General features: G+C 40.6%; 1 protein-coding gene across 2 annotated transcripts; it reads left to right on the forward strand.

Annotated features, from left to right (window-relative positions):
* Positions 1-7: 7 nt before the first annotated feature.
* Positions 8-19245, forward strand: FERRY3 (FERRY endosomal RAB5 effector complex subunit 3). 2 transcript variants are annotated; one of them, XM_066183783.1, is made up of 14 exons: positions 8-83; positions 1236-1430; positions 1696-1841; positions 2928-3109; positions 4245-4344; positions 4424-4545; positions 5763-5869; positions 7343-7540; positions 8744-8872; positions 9926-9994; positions 11472-11674; positions 16691-16748; positions 18004-18071; positions 19009-19245. In XM_066183783.1, the coding sequence occupies exons 2-14, from the start codon at positions 1253-1255 to the stop codon at positions 19099-19101; spliced, it is 1653 nt and encodes a 550-aa protein (XP_066039880.1). In that variant the 5' UTR covers positions 8-83; positions 1236-1252; the 3' UTR covers positions 19102-19245. The 2 variants fall into 2 exon arrangements, with proteins under 2 accessions (XP_066039880.1, XP_066039881.1); XM_066183784.1 differs by lacking the exon at positions 8-83 and adding an exon at positions 427-447.
* Positions 19246-20196: the final 951 nt, after the last annotated feature.

Consider the following 20196-nt stretch of genomic DNA (forward strand, 5'->3'; position numbering starts at 1 on the left):
GGTGACGGGCGCGGGTAGGCGGAACATCCCGGCTCCCCCTTGCCCGCGGCCCCGTTAACCCGCGGCTGCCCGCCCGGGGACAGGTGAGTCGGGACGGCACCGGCCCGCTCCCGGTGCCCGCGGAGGGAATGCGGACACCGGGAGCTCCCCGCGGCGGGAGGGGGCGGATGGGGTCCCGCAGGCCGTGTCCTGCCGGCTTCCAGCCTGCGATTTCAGGAGCAGGAGGTCCTCTTTGGAACGGGGGGGTTTGTCCCCCTCTCCCTCTCCATCAGCTTCCTCCCCACCTCCTCGCTGCATCGGGCGGCAGTAGAAAGAGCGTGGTGGGGTTTGTGTTTCCCAGGATTTCCCTTTGAATCCCACTCCCAGGGAGGCCGGGACGCCGCCTCGCATCAATATTGGTTGTCCTGAGATGTTTTGAAACTGACTTGTTTCATCTGTGTCTAACACGTATGTTTGTTCACAGAAAAACCCGCACCGAAACACCCCCACACCCCCGTGAATTCTGCTGTAGAATTTTTTATCTTTATTGTTTTTTCTTCTCCTCGGGGTGTGGTTTTTAGCACTGGGAGGGTTCGGCTGGAGCAATGTGTCCAGCTTTGCAGGTGATGTTCAAAACAGAGGGATGTAAATGAGCAGAAGAGCCCTGTGGAGGGGAAAAATACCAGCACAGCTATCCCAGCCTGTATTTTCACTCTGTACACAGCTCCCTTGCATCTCTTTTAGCTTTTTTTTAAATACAGGCTACAGAAGGACAAAATCAGCTCTTTCTAAAAATCGTTGCAAACATCTGCTCCCCCACTGCCCAGGCCTTGCACCTGCAGAAAGGAGGAAATAAAAACTCTATGCACTCTGCAGGATTTCAGCTTTTGAGGCATCCGTGACAGAAGTCAGGGTGTTTCAGTTAATTTTCTATTTATCAGGACTCCCCTCTGCCCTGGTTCTGCTTTTAAGTCAGAAGATTTACGCTGTAATTTTTAAGAGCAATTACCCAAATGTATATATTGACACACTCAAATGCATTTTAGAAGTACTTGATATTTTGGAAACTGGTATTTATTCAGTTCCAGATGCATGTATTCGGAAGTCAAAACTGAGTATCTATGAACATTTGGGGGGGTTAAGTATTTTTCTCTGTTAATTATTAGCAAAGCCATGGCTTTTCATTACCATTTTTTACTTCTTAGTTTACAAAAATAATTATTTTTACTTTCTTGTTACTTTCATTTCTATTGCAGAAAACAAACTCAAGAGGATGAAGCCTAATAAAGGAAAAACTTTAACTAGAGAGAGAGACTTTGTGTACAAATTCAGTGCTGGAAATGAACATTTGGTGCTTACCGTGCCTCTCAAATTCCCTGTGCAAGAGAATATCAGCCATTTGCATGGACGTCTGATGGTTCTGCACAACCTGCCATGCTTTATAGAAAACGGTGTGAATTGATTTCTTAAATTAATCTCATGTATCCTTGTCCACAAGTGTCTTAAAGCTTGCTCTAAGATACCAAAATAAGAGTGTTTTACTGGAACGGTGTTTACAAAATTGGTTTTTAAACACCAAAACATCAGAGAAAATTATTGTCAGGGCTAGCAAGTGCTAGCAAGGGAAAGGGTTTCAGGTGTAAAACTTTACTTACAAGTTTCCTCGGTGATTACTGATGTGTTCTGTTGATAGACTGTTTTTTTCTTCTTTAATAGACCTGAAGCAGTCTCTTAGTAAATTTGTAGAAGAGGAAACTATTAAAGATTATGACAGAGAAGCTGAAGTGGCTCTGGAAGCAGTGAAATCAGGAAAAGTAGACATCAACCAGCTGGCAGATACTTGGGCTAAAGCTTATAGAGAGGTAAGACAAAGGCTGGAAAGTTAATGTTCAAGGCTTGCTTTGTGAGAGAGAGTGTGTGTGTGCAATCACAGTTGTGAGCATGAAATATTACACTAAATTTCATTGCAATTCTTGCAGTTTTCTCTTTTTATCTGAAAGCGAGCATTATGTCTTCATCCTAAAAGTTCTTAGTCAGATTTTTCTTGAATTTAATAGAGTAAAAGGATAGAAAACAGAGAGGCAAACTGTTTGTTCATTTAACAATTGATAAACAAAAAATAGGTATAAGGCTTATAGTGGCTTAGAATTAAAGCAAGAAATAATGAAGTGACACTCCTATCCTAAACCTCAGTAACGGCAATTAAAGCTAGAAGGAGAAAGTGTACAGTTGAGAGACACTTTTCAGTTCATTTTTTGAGTTCATATGACTATTTCACATTATTTAGGAAGGATGAGGCTTTAATTAGAATAATGTTTCCAGTTTCACATGGGATCTTAAAAACAGTGGAGTGCAAAAGAACTGGAGGAGTCCTAATGAAGAGAAAAAAAAATGAGAAACATGCAGTCTTTGAGGAAAAGTTTATAGGAATTGAATTTACTTCTCATGAAATATAGAAAAATGTGAAAAATTCCATAAAAAGCTTGCAAAACTGGCATTCTTGGGCCATTCTTTATTCAATAAAAATAGCTTTTCTTAAATCAGTGTTGTTGATCAAATTCTTAGTGACATCAGAGGTTAGTCATCCTTACTAGCAAAGCATTTTTGTTTGCACAGCTGGTCTTTTGGGCCTTATCTAAAATTCATCAGATGCAAATATTATTGTGGATATTGCTATTCTTTCCAAGCTGGTATTTTGTGAAAATTGGTAATTCCTCGCTGTAGTCCAAGCCTAAATGATTCTGACTTTAGTTGCTTTGAAAGAGAAAAAATGGGAGAGGAGAAAATTGAGAGCTAAAGTAGAATGCAGAAAGGTTAAATTAGGGAAGATAATTTATGTATGGTAAAGGCTGTATGTGGCCTCCCATGGTTTTATCCCACCATTATAAGGGATCTTTATATGTCCTAAGAAGTATCTTATCCTGTAAAATCTCTTACCTTTTCTTTAGACAACATTAGAACATGCCAAACCTGAAGAAACCAGCTGGGATGAAGATTTTGCAGATGTTTATCATGATCTGATCCATTCTCCAGCTTCTGAAATGCTGTTGAACCTGGAACACAATTATTTTGTTAGCATCTCAGAATTAATAAGTGAAAGGGATGTGGAACTGAAAAAGCTACGTGAAAGGTATTACATTTTTTTTTTTTAAGTTTTCCTCTCTCTTATTAAGTAGGGGTACCTGCCACTGGGTGTGTTAACTCATAGGACAATGTGTGTAGCTTGAATTTGCCTGTGTAAACCCAAAGTCATAAAACACTTGGCTGGCACAAGAGTGGGTAGAGATCAGGCAAGGGGAAATGGCTTCAAACTGAAAGAGTGGAAATTTAGATTGGATGTTAGGACCAAAATTCTTTACTTCAGGGTGTGGTGAGGCCCTGGCACAGGTTACCCAGAGAGTCTGTGGCTGCCCCATCCCTAGAAGTGTCCAAGGCCAGGTTGGATGGGGCTCTGAGCAACCTGGTCTGGTGAAAGGTGTCCCTGCCCACAGTAGGGGTTGGAATGAAATGAACATTTATGTCCTTTCCAGCCCAAACCATTCCATAATTTTATGATGTCATTAGGGTCAGCTACCTTATATTGATGGCCTTCTATTATATTCAGTGACTGAGGAGAATATAAATCTTGATTTCCAGAAAGTGTTTAGTTTGAGTTTTGGAATAAGCTTGTATAGCTGCAGGTGACTCCTTTATCCACAAGAGGGAACACGTTGAATGTGGATTTTTCTTTTTGTGCCAGCGTAGTTTCAGTCGGTCTGGTTTAGCATTCTCAGTGGCAACATTCCTCTTGAGCTGTGTTTAAGCTCACCTTAGACAGTGCATAATCAGTTCATACTGTGGTTTCTTCTGGACTGAATTGTATGTATTTCTAGTTTGGGGGTCAATGTTGCCAGTAAGGTGTTAGCAAATCTTTTTGCTGCTCATTGCCTCTTCTCAAGTGTGGATACAGAGGAAAGAACAGTATTGTTGTAGAGCTCAGGTGCGATGTAGCTGTGTATTGACTCTGCAGGAATTTATGTATCTGTTGGAATTTATCACATCCCTATGCTGGTGGCAGCTGAGGCTGTCCCAAATGAGGGTAAGTAGTGTTCTGTTTACAGCTGACTTGAATCCCTGACCCTTAACTCCAGTTTGTTTGTGGATTTTCATTGCTAAATCTGTGACTGTTTATTTTGTCAGCGACAAACAACCAAGTTTGTTGTTGTATCACAGCAAAGGGTGTTCTGCTGCCAGTCTTCTGAAATCTCTGTTTGCTTCTCTTTCAGGCAAGGAGCTGAAATGGATAAGGTGATGCAGGAGCTTGGGAAGTCACTGTCTGACCAGGATGTGAATTCCTTAGCAGCTCAGCATTTTGAGTCTCAGCAGGTAACTAGAATATGTCATGCACATAATCACCTTAAAAAGAACACCCCCACCACTCAAATTATCACTGCTCTCCTGTCAGGATTTGGAGAACAAATGGACCAATGAATTGAAACAGACTACTGCTATCCAGAAGCAGGAATATCAGGAGTGGGTGATAAAGCTTCATCAGGACCTAAAGAATCCCAACAACAGCTCAGTCAGGTATTTAATTCTTCTGTGATGCTTAATTCCAGCTGAAATAGTTCGAAGGATTTGCATTTACATAATCTTTTAAATAGGATACTATAGTCCTATTTATTATGATACAATCATATCTATAAATAATTTATATATTTACAAACCATACCAAAGGCAAATAGACCATCATAAATAAATATGTGTAATTTTAGGAGTTTCTTCATTGTGTGATGCTACAACCTCTCTGTACCAGAAAGTGTTGTAATGCTCTAAAGTACAACTTGACATGAGTGGAATTTCCTCCTATTTTGCCTTTCTTTCCTATGTCTGTCTTTAACACTGTTTCACAAGGCTTTCTCTTACCACCTAAGCATGTTCTGGAGAATAATGATACTTTAAGAAAATGGTAAGAATGGTTCAAATTAACAAGCCTCTTTTCTTTTCCTATGTTTATGTCACTGGACAGCTGAAAAATGGATTTTTTTAGTGTGACTGCTTGTGGAGAGAATTGAATGAGAAGCTTTCCTCTGTTTGAGGAAATGGTAGGGAAATTAGAATTTGTAAATTGCGTGGGATCCTTACTCTTTATCACTAGTACAATGTTACTTGGCCGTTGAAGTCAGTAGAACTGCTTGCAAGTTTATAAAAGATTTTTGGAAGTGAGGCACTTCGAAAACAGAGAAACTTCTCACTAATGCAGAAACAAATTGGAGAGATGCTGATGTATTAGGAACAGTATTTGTTGTATCACTACCAGAAAGCTGAATTTAGGGAAAAAAATAAAACTGATACCTGAAATGTTTCCTGGTAGTTTGAACACTGTGGAACATTTGATAAGGTGGTTTTTAATCTCCCATTTTGTGTGGGAAGGAGAAAAGAAACACTTTATCTAGTAACCTCATAAATAAGGTTTTGTTGTAAATAGGCTGAGGAGAATTCTTCTTGTTTTCCTTTTATTCCTACATTCTTACTCTGTTATAACTGGGTACTGTGATTTATTTTTATTTCTCAGTCTTGGAATGCTTTACAAATGGGCCAAGTAATGTAAATCTAACAGTGGAGTCTCCTCTTCCTGCTGCCAGGAAGGTAAAGGTGAAACCTCACGTGTGGAGCTCATGCTCATAGGTTTGGTCTCCTGGTTTCCACAGACCAGCTGAGAAAACTTGGGATAACTTTCCCAAAGTTGTTGGTCCTGAATAAAAATTAGGATTAATTTTTTGGTACTTTTCTCATTATTTTAGTGATGAAATTAAGGTTCAGCCCAGCCAGCTGAGGGAATCTGTGGAAGGGAATGGGAGAATCTATGAAGAGCAAAGGCTGTTAGAAGAAAGTTTTACTATTCACTTAGGTAAGTGGAGTAAACCAAATAACAGCAGGTAATAATAATGTGTCCAGGGCATGTATTATTTACAGTATTTAACTCTCAATGCGTATAATCCATAGTTTGGAGTTGTTTTGTGTTTGTTCTTTACATGTGAAAGAGAACAGCATAAAGTGTATCAAGCAATGTCTGAAATAGGTGGATATCTTAATGGAAAACATTCTAAAAGCAAATTTAAATCCATTTTGGTTGGGTGACTCACGTAAAAAAGCACAGCAACAGCAAAACATATATTGCATAAAAATGATGCTTTGACTTTTCTTACATTTGGTAGAAAAATGTGTTTACAAAATTCACTTCCCACGATCAGTTGACAGCAGAATAGGTACTTGCAATTTGTATTTTTGTTTGTGCAGTAGAATCTTCTTGTGCTGTTTTGACCATGTTATGTTGTGCAGGAGTGGTTTAGGTCACTTAAAAAATCACCAGCAAAGGCACTAGCCGAAGCAGGTTTGATACAAATTTGCAGAAGAGCCAAAAAATTCAAAGGCAGGGTTCACTCTATTACTATATAGATAAAACACGGAGAGGAAAACTGGATTATAACCAAATCTAAAATGATTTAGGCAGTGATGGGCAGCAACAATCCTCGTATCACAAGGATTTGGGAGTTTTCAGGCTCTGAGAGGCATCTCTGTCAGAGAGAGATGCTGTTGCAGCCTTCTGTGGTGCAGGAAAGCTCCAAGGATATCCCTTAGGACCACTGTCCCTAGGGTCATAAGATGCTTGCCTTGAGTCATTTGGAAAATGTTCATCCTCAGGTTGGATTGCTGGAGTTTCCAAAACTTCCAAATGGTTCTGTTCTCCTTGGGCCATGGGTGAGGTAGGAGATGTTTCCAGGCTGTGAGGGGCTGACTGATGATCCTTTCCCCTCCATGGAGCTCCCACTTCAGCCATGGCGCAGTTCCTGGGATGGCCAAGGGATGCCTCAGCACCCAGCTCATTGCTAAGGCCTAGCAGGAGTTCCTGGGCTTGTGGAGTGGTTCTGGGGAGGGTGGGGAAGGATACCCCACTATATCAGTATTTCCTCCCTAGCCCTGCAGTATTCCTCAGGAAGAATTTCTTCACAGAAATGGTTGGAAGGGGCTGCCCTGGGAGGTTTGGAGTCCTCATCCCACTGAGTGCCTGGATGGGGCACTCAGTGCTCTGGGCTGGTGACAAGGTGGGGATTGGGCACAGGTGGGACTTGATTTTGGAAGTCTTTTCCAACCTTAATAATTCTGTGATTCTGCAATGGGAACAAGGCTCATTTCAGGCATGGACAAGCCTCACTTTGTGAAAACACTGTGTTCTCATTGCTACTTTGCAGATTGCTAATGTGTCTGTAAAACAGCGTGTGGCTAAGAACTTCCTCTGGGTGTTACTGGTTACAGCTCCCTTACAGATCTTTAGGGAAGCACTTTGTGTCCTTGCATTTCAAGCCATGTGTGCTCTGTGCAGGAGCTCAGCTGAAGACCATGCACAACCTGAGGCTGCTGAGAGCTGACATGTTGGATTTCTGCAAACACAAGCGCAATCACCGCAGTGGGGTGAAGCTGCACAGGCTTCAGACTGCAATGTCCCTCTACTCAACTTCCCTCTGTGGCCTGGTGTTACTGGTGGATAACAGGATCAGCTCGTACAGCGGCATCAAAAGAGGTGAGCCTTCTAATGGGAGGTGTCATGTCAGGGAAAATTAATAAAATAATAAATGAGAATCAAATCTTGTCTTCTCTCATAGAAAAATATTCTTTGTAAAATTAAAATTCAGTGGAGGCACTCATGTTTTGGATATGGTATTGCTAAAGGGTAACAAATGCAAAAAGATATGGATGAGGATGGGGGATAGTGTTGTGCTGTTCTCTCTCATCTCTTCCCTACATTTTGTGTCTGAGTAACAAAAATCAGTATTGAAGAGGACCCTTCAATATTGAATTAGAGAAATTCATTATAGGAGTTTCTAACTCTTAAATACCAGATTATCACACAGAACCTATCTGCAAAAATGAAAAAGAAATGTGCCCAGATTTAAAAGTGATAGGAAAACATACAAAAAATACCATGTGCTTTTGATACTGTGAATTGCATTAAAAATGAACAATAGGAATATGACTTCCCTGCTCCTGGAAAGTTTGATTAATAGCCATTTTAAGTGCATGTCTTTTGAGTAAGTGGGTACTATGATGGTGTTTTCTATCAAGGTTAACCAATGAAACTTCTGTTTATTCCTGTTTGACTTTCCCACCTCCGTCTTGAAGTTTAATACCAGAATACTCACACTTGGAATGTCTTTTTTTTTTGACTATTACTTGTCATTATTCTTGCATGCCATTTAAAAAATGTCATGTGGTGTTTGATATTTCCTGGAAACAGTTGGAATCAGGCTTGTAGCAAGAAGGAGAGTGAAGTGTACCAGGAAAAACTGCAGTTGCATTTGTAGTGTTGATGGTTTCCAAGTTGTTTAATTGTAACAGTATTATTTTGTACTTGTATTTATTTTGCAGATCCTTTTTTGACTATTTAAATATTTAAATGAATAACAAAAGGAGAAAAACTGGTTTTATGCTAAATTTTAGGTGATGAGAGAAGGCGGACATTTAAACAATGCCATTAAACACAAAATTGCATCTTCTAGCCACCAACTAGATCCTGCAGTCAAAGTAGAGGGGAATGTATGGGACCATGTCACAATTAATGCAGATATAATCCTCAGTAAATTCTGGAAGAGGAGTCCAGTAGGGCTTTATCTGCTTTTGGAGAGTTTGCCTTTATAGCTGGATTTACTTGATCAGTAGAGTAGAATTACATAATGTTACAGAGCACAACCTCAGGACATGCATTTCAATCTTATTTTTTTCCTAGATTTCGCAACTGTTTGCCAAGAATGCACGGATTTCCATTTTCCTGGAATCCAAGAACAACTTGAAATTGTCCAGAAGGTTGTACTTAAGGCCAGAGCACAGCGTAGCAGCAAGACAAAAAGACACCACGGTCAGTGACAACCGAAATTACCCTCCTTGAAATAGAACAGCGGTCAGCTGGATCTTTGTGGGCAGGACAGAGTTGATGCCACTCTTCTGTAATTATTTCATCTGAAAAATGGAGTGTTGGGTTCATCAAGAAACTCTGCATGAAATTGACACAGAGAATGTGATGTTCGGGTGGTGTCTTTGCTGCTCCTTTAAAATGAATCAACATGTCAAAGTCACATTTTAACAGCATGGGAAATACATCAGGCCATTCTGCTTTCCTAAACTGCCTGTAGCAGCACAAACTGTATTTGTCTTTACCTTTTTATTGCCATTTACATTTAAATCTTTAAAAATTGCAGAAAAGGAGTTTACAACTTCCCCCCTTCCTTTAAAGTGAATGCTGAAAACCAAATAACAAATTGCCTAAATGTGTACTTAGCTTTTTAGTGCTGATCAAAGCTTTGGGAATGGTTTTCCTTGCAGTTGTGTTTGCAAATGGCTGGGAAATACTCTGACCACATGGTGTTTAGGTAGTGCAGTTGTACACCACGAAACTTTGTTTTCCCTGCAAAGAGCTACTTATGTGATTTAAATGCATCAGGAACGTGCCCAAATACGAGTACACAGAAAAACAAGTTCCCTTTAGAACCTGTGCATTGCTGGATCTCGAGGGAAATGATGAAAGCTGCTTTTATACTGCTTATTTATGTAAATCTCTTAGGAACAAATTTGTTTTAATTTATTACATTATTGAAAGAGAAATTGCAAGATACTACGTGGTTGTGGGGGCAATTTCCAAAGTTTCTTTTTATGTCTGAGAATATCATGTTTGCTTTTGTCCAAATGAAGAAATATCATGGGATAGTAAGTAAGAAGGGCAGTGATTTGAGGTAGGATTCAGTTTGGGGTGTGTTGAAGACAGGAAAAACACTTTTACCCATCCCGCTTGCATTTTGAGGACTTTATGGTAACTTCATCGTCAAAATTCAAGCCAGATATCAGTACATGAATCTTTCCATGCCCAAGTTAATAGAGGATATGATTAATATTTTTTCTGTGTGTTCATCCACAGAAAACAAAATCAGTGGGAATGAAGATAAAGTGAAGAATATCGAACGAAACCAGTCGAACATTTTGCCGGGTGAGTTGTGTAGCACTGACCCCCTCTTCCTGAAGCAAATTGTGTTTCATACATCCACATTTTTAGCTCTAGAGTCAGAACATAAATTATAAACTGAACCCAAGCTGACCTCAATCAGAGGAGAAGGATGTTCCTGTGGCTGAGGCAGAGAACTGGGTGTCAGGACATCTGGTTTCTATTCCCAGCTTCACCACTGCATCACATCTCTTTGCCTAAAATTTCCTTTTGGAATTTGAGGGTGAAAAAAAAAAAGATCTCCGAGCATCCTGGGGAAAAGGTGAAACTTCAATACTAGCAGCTAATTTTATTTTTGAAAATGGCCATACGTATATCACTGTTGTGGTACAGAAAAGCATTTTTGAGTGGATTTTTTATCTTTGAGAAATCCTTCTCTCAGGGAAAATACCTTCTGTGTATATTGTGATGTTTAGTAAGGAAAGCTGCTGTGGAATTCGAAGATAAACATGCAGGGGGAGGGGAGAGGAATTAAGGCCATACAACCCATGGTTGAGTGAGGGCTTATTAAAATTGATTTCATGACTGCCTTAAATATTGTTAGTGGGAGTGGACTATAAATCAAGTTGGACCAGATAAATCCAGGTGTGTCTTCCAGCAGTGGCCTGTCTGTTACTGCTTGTAGATGGTCACTGCTGGGGATTCCTGCCTCCTTAGCAGTCATCCAGAAGGAGTACAGACCCATTCTGCAGCTGTTCCAGTTCAAAGAAAGGATCTTAACTTCAGTGGTCAGTGGGAATAGGTTTGAAGGAAGATGTTTATTTGTTGACTGAAACGGTGGGGGCTTTGCACTCCTGCTTTTTCCTTGACTGTACTGTAGACTTTAGATCTCCAGTGCAAAGGAATGATGGAGAGACCTGGATTTCACTGCCTCTCACCTTCGATAAATTAATACCAAGTCTAAAAATACCCCCAACAAGATGTCTTGGTTACTTTTTTCAAACAACCAAGTAACTCACCTTCTCACTACTCTGAATTATTTTAAATTCTAATGGTCACTGATCCCTTTGTGTTCTAGTGCCCTATCTCAGTTGTTGTATAACCCACTATCTTTTTCCACAGGCTCTGTGCATCCTTTATTTGAGCCCATCCTTTTTTGGCCTTTCCGCCTCCCACATCTGTCTGCAATTCCGTGCTTGCATTGTGTATTTTGAGTATTGCACCTCCTCTGGGTTTGTTTTTCTGTTTTGTGCTATATAGAGGTCATATCCTGTACTGGCAGCGTTATGGTTTATTACACCATGTGGCCATGATGCCAGTGGAACCCATCAAAGCAGTGGAGGGAGTGTGGGATGGATGTATAACAGTGACAGTCCAAGAGATTTTAGATCTCCTGTGTATGCCCTCATCTCTGCTATACATTTGTATTTTCCTCTTATCTTTCTTACATTGCCAAACAATTGGATTTCAGCACAGATCACTACCATGATTTCTTGCCTTCCTGGTTTTCCTTGTTGTGCAGGAGAGTTCTACATCACACGGCACTCCAACCTCTCAGAAATCCACGTTGCCTTTCACCTGTGCGTGGATGACAACATCAGGTCCGTGAACGTCACCGCTCGGGACCCGGCCATCATGGGGCTCAGGAACATCCTCAAGGTCTGCTGCACACACGACATCACCACCATCAGCATTCCCCTCCTGCTGGTGCATGAGATGTCAGAAGTAAGTGAATGGACACATTTGGGCTGGTTTTATATCCTTGGATTTTTGCAAAGGGGGTGTTTCATGCTGATTTAGGCCAAGTGGGAAGGTTTTTCTCACTCATAGGCTTCTGCCACACCACATAGCACTTGTATCTACATGGTGACCCAAATTAAGGAGCTGGACCAATTGAAAACATCTCATCCAGCTGAATCACTCGAAGTTTTTATTTCCACCCATCCTTTTGGGCAATTCACTTCCTGGATCCAGCTCACTGCAGGTGTACAAGTATTAATAAAAGATGGAACTACACAACTGGAAGCTCTTGCTTAGAAACTCTACCTTCAGAGTTGCTGATGCAGTAGTGATACCAGATCCCCACTTTTAATTATCAGTAGCTGTAAAACATTAAAACTTGAGTTTTGAGAGCAGCAGAACTGGCAAAGCTTGGCTTAGAATTCTGTGAATCTAACCACCACCTTTACCTTCTGTAAATGTTCTACCACCTCAGCCCTACACAGGAGCAACCAAATTTCACCTTCACTTTGAACTGTCTCCTCCTTCACTGCCTAATTTCTGTCGCCCTTTCCTCCCTAAGTCCCCTCAAATACTGGCTGGGCAAGAGGCAGCATATTGCTGATGCTCCTTGTGTTCTAACTTACTGTGCTGAGTTTTGTATTTTCTTCTGTAGAGGGACTCTGATGTAGGGCTTGTCTCTCAATCAGCTGTAACATTTCTCAGTGCACAGCAATTTAAAACTATTAGCAGCCTCTTTTCGCTGTCACAGCTGGCTCACAGAGAAGAAAAGAGGTGAGAAGGCAGGGGAAGAAGCCATGGGCAGGGAGTACAGCCCAGTGCCTCATATCCTGAGGAGCTGGAAAGGCTGTAAACCTAAAGAAATGAGAAAAAGAAGATAATTCTGTCACCCATGCAAGGATGTCAGTAACAATTAGTCTATTGGAGGAGTTTATTTTAAATAACCCTTTGATTTTTCACTTGTAAATTCAATACTGCCTTTACTTCATGGAAAGTGGCTGACTCACAGCAAGATGAATGCTCACCAGTGATTACCTTTAACAGTGACTGGTGTTATAAAAGAATTTAACTGGAACACAGTAGAAGTGACCCATTTTTGCAGGATCAGAATCTATAATTATGAAAAGCAAGGAATGATAAAGGTAAAAAACAGCCAATAATCAAGGTTCTAAAGGATGTGTTTCCCTACGTAAAAGTAGACTTTTAGGAACAGATGAGATTATATCTGAAATTTTTCATCTCTTGTACTGGAACCTTTTTTGGGCACAAATGCAAGTAATCAACATGCAGGACAGCAGCCTGGGTCACTCATGGGACCCAGTTGCTGTGTTTCTGAAATTTATTAAATATATTGACCTTTTTCTTAATCAGGGTGCCACCTGATTATATTCTTCTTCTGTTTTTTTGTTTCCTTTAAACATGGTTAGTTTTAGCTTCTGTTTGCATATCTGTATTTTAAAGTTCAAATAAAACACACGACCAAGCGTTCAACATGCCTTGAGATGTGTGAAACTGAAGAATTATCTTCTTGTCTAGTGCTGGATTCTTAAAAGGTCCTGGTAAAACAATTTACCTTTTGTATTAAGCTGTAAGTCTCTGCAGAAGGTTAGCTGGATGGTAAGTGTGTGTTTAGGCACAGCTGCTTTGGATGACTTGGATTAGCAGCTTGCTTATTACAGTGCTTGGCAGCTGGCTGACCTGATTTGAAACACACAAATCTGTAGCTCCTTGTCGAGGGAAGAGTGAGTAATGACAGATTTCTGAAAGTTACCCTGAACTCGGTGCCTTTGGCAGCCGCAGTTCTGACTCTGCATTTACCACCTACAGAAGAACATTTTTGTGAGGTGGTTAACCAGGAGCCCAGCTGCAGAGAGGTTTCCATGCTTCCCTGGGACAGGCATTCATTAGCAGTGTTCTCTGTGCTTTTCCCAAAGATTTTCTCCTAATGCAGATGGAAGAGTGGTGTTTATATGACCTCACAAAAGTAATCACAGTATCACGGACTGCTTTGGGTTGGAAGGGACCTTAAAAGCTCATCCTGTCCCATCACCTGCCTAGGGCAGGGACACCTTCCACTATCCCAGGTTGCTCCAAGCCCCCTCCAACCTTTCCTGGAATATTTCCAAGGATGGAGCAGGCACAGCTTCTCTGGACAACCTGTGCCAGGGCCTCACCACCCTCACAGGGAACAATTTCTTCCTCATATCCCATCTAAACCTCCTCTCTGTCAGTTTGACTGTATTGATCTCAATGAAGCCATTAGATTTCATTATTATTTCTATGAAAAAAAATAAAGAATTCTGTTTTCCTTTGTTTTTCTTATGGCAAGAACAACCAAAACAGATCTCTCTGGTCTGATCATTAAGTTAAATGAGGAAAAGAAACTGCATTTGATACCTGAGAAAGGCAAAAGCAGGCAAGTTTGATTTCAGGACAAGTGAGGTGTTACTGTCTGATCACTGGAATCTGCTTTAAACTGGGGAATGAAATGGCTCTAACTGCAAGGCACTGCTAAAAATGCCAGAGCTGGCACCCTCCCTTGGTAGTTTCAATATTGCTCTTATCCACACAGCAACAGTGACAAAAATGTGATGCTTTAGTGATCTCAGTCCAGTTGCCTCTATTTACCATAATTAAAAAAAAAAAAATTAAAAAGTAGAAATGTAATGAGTGTAAGCTGTGTAACAAATATTTATGAACACAGTTTATGTCCATAGACAGGTTACTGATGGGTGTATTGACCTCAAATGTTTCTCATCTGAGTTTCCTGCCTTTAAATTTATATCTGCTCATCCAATGTTTAGGATTTGCACAGATCCTCTGTTATTTAAACACCTTGCTAATTCTTACTGAAATTACCCATTGAAATTTGGCTTGAAATATTTTTCCCACATGATGTATGTGGACTTTACTGTTTTAATTACCTGATTATGACATGGTTCTGCCAAGGCCAAAGCCCTAAGCAGCCCCATGTAGTGAGCCTGTCACAAATTAAAATCAAAAGGGTTGCAGCATATCTTTCTAATCAGTGAAACCAGTCTCCCCACCTCCCTTTTTTTTCCTAAATGAATAGAAGAAATCTTAATTTGACAAAATAATTGCATCCTAAAAAGTGTTTAAGCTTCTCTGCTAGTGAAAAACACCCAAAGTTCCAGGTGTTTGGTTTTTTTTTAACTTTCTTGAATGCTATTATCCAAAACTCCCTCTAAGAGGTTGGCTGGCTGCTTTTCTGCTTGCTTATGCCCTTCTCTGTGTTTTGAATTGGTGCTTAGCTGATCCTCCATCATTTCCACAGCAGAGAAAACTCTTGGTAACATGGTGAATTCATGAGTTTGTGAGGATGGATTAGAACTGAATCACTACTATGTCATTTTCAGTTCTTGTGGCTTGCATGGAGCAACATTCTGTTATTTCCCTGAGTGCCCACAAAATTTAACCTCTCTGTTCCTCTAAAATAGTCCAAGGAATGGTGTCATATCCTGCTATGTTGATCCGTCCTTGTTAGGCTCAGTTCCCATCACTGATTGCTCAAGGTGCTCCTGAGAGAGAACTTTTCTTCTTAGTCACTTGCTTTTTACTAAGCCAGAGCAGTGATCAAAAGCAACAATAAACATTACTTGTGACAGAAAGCACACATGGGCAGATGAGTTATAATAAATACCAAGTGTTGCTTCCAGAATGCTTAAAAATTTAGAAAGTCTAAAAGCAACCACAACAAAAAAACGTACAAACCCGAGCTTGTCCAGCACTGTTCTGTCTGATTGATGTGGTGTATACCCTAGAAACAGCATGTAGGGTTGCAGGGATTTACATAATGAAAGCTTTATGAAAAGATATTTCAAACTTACCCTGTTTTCAACATACAGTGTATTTTGGGGGAATGGCAGAAGATCCTCCCACCTAAGGAATAACTTTGGCTTTCAGTAGTTGTTTGATGAAGCCACACATTCAGTTTATCAGTTGTGTTATCACTGGGCATTCTTAGATCGCCTTGCCTCTCAAATATCTTTAGTTAATCCTGAAATTAAGCTTTCTGATAAGAACAGATTGCACTGTGTTGCACAGACTGGCTTTAGTGGATAGAAAGCTATGTAAAGCTTAAGTTTGAAAAGGTACTTGGAATGATAAATTGGTTTCCACATCTATATTCCTGTATTCAGAGTAGAGAGTGCTCGTCTTCATGTTGAAGAGTACAGCAGAAAGAAACCGATACTGTTTTCTTCTTTCTGAGAAGTGTTTGCAGTGAGTCATTCTGTCTCTGATAGAATTACATCATCATGGTGTAATTGGCTTTGTAGCATACAGCCAAAAAAACATTTCATGAACTTTAAACTTAAATTATTTAGCCCAGTGCTCGTAACCATATCTTAAACCACTGGGGTTTTCATGTCATGTTTTGCTGTTTAACTTCAGGTAAGGATTTGCTGTTGATATCTGAAACTCATCAGATGAAGATGAATTTTGTTTGTTCTCACTCTTACCATAAATGCATCTTAAGGAAGAAGAGCTTCTTCCAGTTCCAGTATTAGAGAGAAGTTTTTACTGAAGGTTGTGGGTACACCAAGAAACCTTAAACAAAATCGAGAACAGATAGGAGTCATCCTTGTGTTATTAAGATGTGGTCAGGAGCCTGCCTTTGGTTTGCTGAAGCATGAACCTGACAATTATCAGTTGAACAGTAGACTTTTCCTGGAGGTCCACAGGGGAATTGAACAGCCCAGTTTTCAGTGGGTTCGGCAGCATTTTTATTCAACATCTCAGCTTAAAAATGTATAGTATTGTTCTGACACTGGCTGTCCTAGCAAGCAATAAGGAGTGGTGGTGCTTTTAGAGTCACCTGTAAGACGTGTACACCTGCCTAGAATGTTGTGAAAACTAGGTCCCAAATGCTGCTTGAAAATTATGTTCTAGGGAAAAAAATTGTTTGCTTTTAATAATTTCACTGCTATTTTTGCTGGTTAGATCTGTGGGGCATTGAGGCTTTTTATTTCTTCATTTTAGGAGATGACCATTCCATGGTGCCTGAAGAGGGCAGAGCTCGTGTTCAAGTGCGTCAAAGGTACGGGAGTGGAGCTCCAGTGGGATCTGGGGAGCCAGGCCAGAGCAGTGAGATGAACTCATTAAAGGGCTGGAGCAGCTCTGCTGTGAGGAAAGGCTGAGAGAGTTGGGATTGTTCAGCCTGGAGAGGAGAAGGCTTTGGGGGGCCATCACTGTGCCTTTGCAGTGCCTGAAGGGAGCCCACAGGAAAGATGGAGGGAGACTCTTGACAAGGGCCTGGAGTAATAGGACAAGGGGCAATGGCTTCACACTGACAGCAGGTTTAGGTTGTATATTAGGAAAAAATAGTCCTCATGACTCAGCATGGTTTTCTGTCTTTCTCAGTGATGTTTTTACTTTCTGCATTTTTGTATGCTGCACTTAAATAGTTGAACCAGTCACTTTCTTTTAACCACCTGCTTGAGAAACCTCTTCTCATGGTAGTTGACCTTTAGTAGTTCACAATGGATATGTCATCTATATCATCCACTTCTATTAAACAAGTGTTTTTCTGAGCATCCTTATTTGCCACGAGAGGATTCCTGTGGCCTTTGGTAGTTCATCACTTGAGCAATAAATGAGTGCTGAGCTGTTTCCCTACAGTATTATCATAGAATCATAGAATGGTTTGGATTGGAAGGCACCTTGAAGAATCCAACCCCCTGCCATGGGCAGGGACACCTTCCACTATCCCAGGCTGCTCAGAACCACATCCAGCCTGGCCTTGGACACTGCCAGGGATGGGGCAGCCACAGCTTCTTTGCACAACCTGTGCCAGGGCCTCACCACCCTCACAGGGAACAATATCTTCCTCATATCCCATCTAAACCTCCACCCTGTCAGTGTGAAACCATTCCCTCTTGTTCTGTCACTCCAGGCCCTTGACAAGAGTCTCTTTCCATCTTTCCTCTGGGCTTCCTTCAGACATTGGGAGGCCAAAGTGAGGGTCACCCCTGTTTCTCAGTGAAAGGAAGCCATGGAAGTAATTCCTGGCACACTGTTGGGAGAAACCCTCACTTCTGCTGTGTATCACTGTGCTGCACAGTAGGACTGATTATTCTGTCCTCAGTGTAGGTATTCTGCAGAACGCCTCATAAGATTTTTCTACATTTCATTCAGATTGCCCAAGTCTGATTTAAAGGCAGTTGAGAGCATCCCTAATTAAGGCAGTTCAAACCCTACTTGTGTGTGAAAACTCCCTCACTGCCTGCTCATGCTGTAACTGCTGGCATGTAACTGCACAGGTAATCCAGACAGTGTCAATGCTGGTTTTCTAGGTTTCATGATGGAAATGGCCTCATGGGATGGAGGAATTTCTCGGACTGTACAATTCCTGGTACCACAGGTAAGTGAAACCAAAGTCATATCCAACCTAGGAGACTGCTGGTAGAAAAAAGTCACATGTCAACACATCTAGTTGTGGGTTTTTTGCTATTACCTGCCCCTTTTGAGTGAGTTTAATCAATCTGGTTTTGTTTCCTTGCCTATAAAAGAGGAGTAAGGGTGGATTTATATTTTTGAATATCCAGTAGTATTTTCTGAGAGGATGCTAAAATTTCACACTGGGAAGTTCACCTTTACAAATGATGAACCTTTAAAAAAAAGACTTTTTTGCTGTTAATTACTCTGATGGGCTAACCTTGTGTTACGTAACTTGAGTTGTTTATTAGTCATATTGTCTGACGACATGGAAAACTGCAATGCAGGAAGCTCATCATGCTTCCACAAAAACATTAATTTCTCGAGGTATTTTAAGTTAGTTTAATTTAGATTCTGAAATTATTTAATTTGGAGTTCTGGCTGATCTTCAGAAACAGGAAGATATCCAAAGAAGGACAGCACAAGGCTTGTTCTAAAAAGCAGTAAAAGTAGAGTTACGTTAGGAGAGGAGTAACATGTATTTCTTGACAAAGTGGAAAGCTGCTGAGCAAGGAGGAAGCCACAAATAAATTCCAAAGTTGAATCTAGTCCTGAAATGCAGAGAGCAGGAGTCCTGTAGATAACAAGCAGCACTGTCCTGCTTATGTTTGGCAGAAATAATCAATCCCTGGAATGAGAAATCTCCTGGAAATGGATATGTCAAATAAATATGCAGGCAGTATTTTTAGGTCAATCTTTTAACTGAATTCAGTAGAATTATAAGACACAATTTGAAAATTATTTTAGTTGTCTTCTGAACAGCAGCAATTCTCTTAAATACCAAGAAACAAAGTTGAGAGAGACTTAATTCTTCCAAACTACAAAAAGCCAAAGCTTAACCTGTGTATTGGTTTATTTTCCAGACCATTTCTGAGGAAATGTTTTACCAGCTGAGTAACATGCTGCCACAGATCTTCAGAGTATCCTCCACACTGACTCTCACCTCCAAGCACTGATTTCTGTGGGGCACTAACCTGTATCCTGTTGGCAGAGGATGAGATTAAGGAGATCCTGGACTAGGATGTCTCTTTCCTGTGGACTGATGACCCCAAAGTGGCATTTGTTGCATTTTCAAGAATCATGTTGTAATAAAAGATAAATGCTGTCTGTACTTGGCTGGTAGCAGCTGATTTTTGCCTCTTGCTTTGTTTCTGCACAGGATTCCTCACCTTTATCTGAAAGACATTCAATAGAACTTGTATGAAATCTACAGAAATATATAGGTAATTCTCATACACAGGTAGTAGCAATAAGAGCTTATGCTAGGAATGGGGTCTTCTGGCTTCTACAGATATTTTCTGAATTTTCTCAGTGACTTTAAAAAATATGGAGCACATCAGGTGTTTCCTTAGAATAACCAATGGAATTTGTCATAGTGACCACGGTGATTTTACTGCTACAAAATGAAAGACTTGAATCAAACATTTACCCTGTTACATTTTGTAGACTGTGGAAGTGTTAAAAAAAATCTAAGTAATAGACACTTGTGACAATAATTAGAAATTTTAAAGTATTATTTCTTCCTTTTTTTTTTTTTTAACTATGTTTGCTTTTTTGCTTTATTTCCAAACTTCACATTGACAGGTTTATCATATGAACAACGTCATAGTAACACTAAAGTGTTCTGGACCCTGTTATGCAGATAAAATTTGCTGCTTATTGATTATTTACGTTTTATCGCATATCAGAAGTGCCAGGGAGACAAGTCAAGATGCAGCCATGAAATTTCTTGGGACAAACCTGAATCCAGTAAAAAAAAAACCCAACCAAACCACCTGTGCATCCCAGTGATGAGGGATAAGGGGGACACTGGGAACTCCTTTTCCCCCACCATGGACAATCTTGGAACTCAGCTGTGGACCCAGGAGCTGGAAGCAGCCCTTCCATGGCCACTGGGAAAGTCCTGTCTGGAACTGGAATTCTTGGGCTTGCCAGAACCACTGAGCTCACAGCAAAGCAGCTGTGGGGGTGAGGGTTCCAGGTGGTAGGATTTCCAAATGCACAGTTCTGCTGTGTGGGAATCATGGGGATTCTGGCAGACTTGGCTTTGA

This window comes from Chamaea fasciata, unplaced genomic scaffold (assembly GCF_029207755.1).
Source record: "Chamaea fasciata isolate MVZ Bird 193981 ecotype frontalis unplaced genomic scaffold, bChaFas1.0.hap1 SCAF_5, whole genome shotgun sequence".
Classification (NCBI taxonomy): domain Eukaryota; kingdom Metazoa; phylum Chordata; class Aves; order Passeriformes; family Sylviidae; genus Chamaea; species Chamaea fasciata.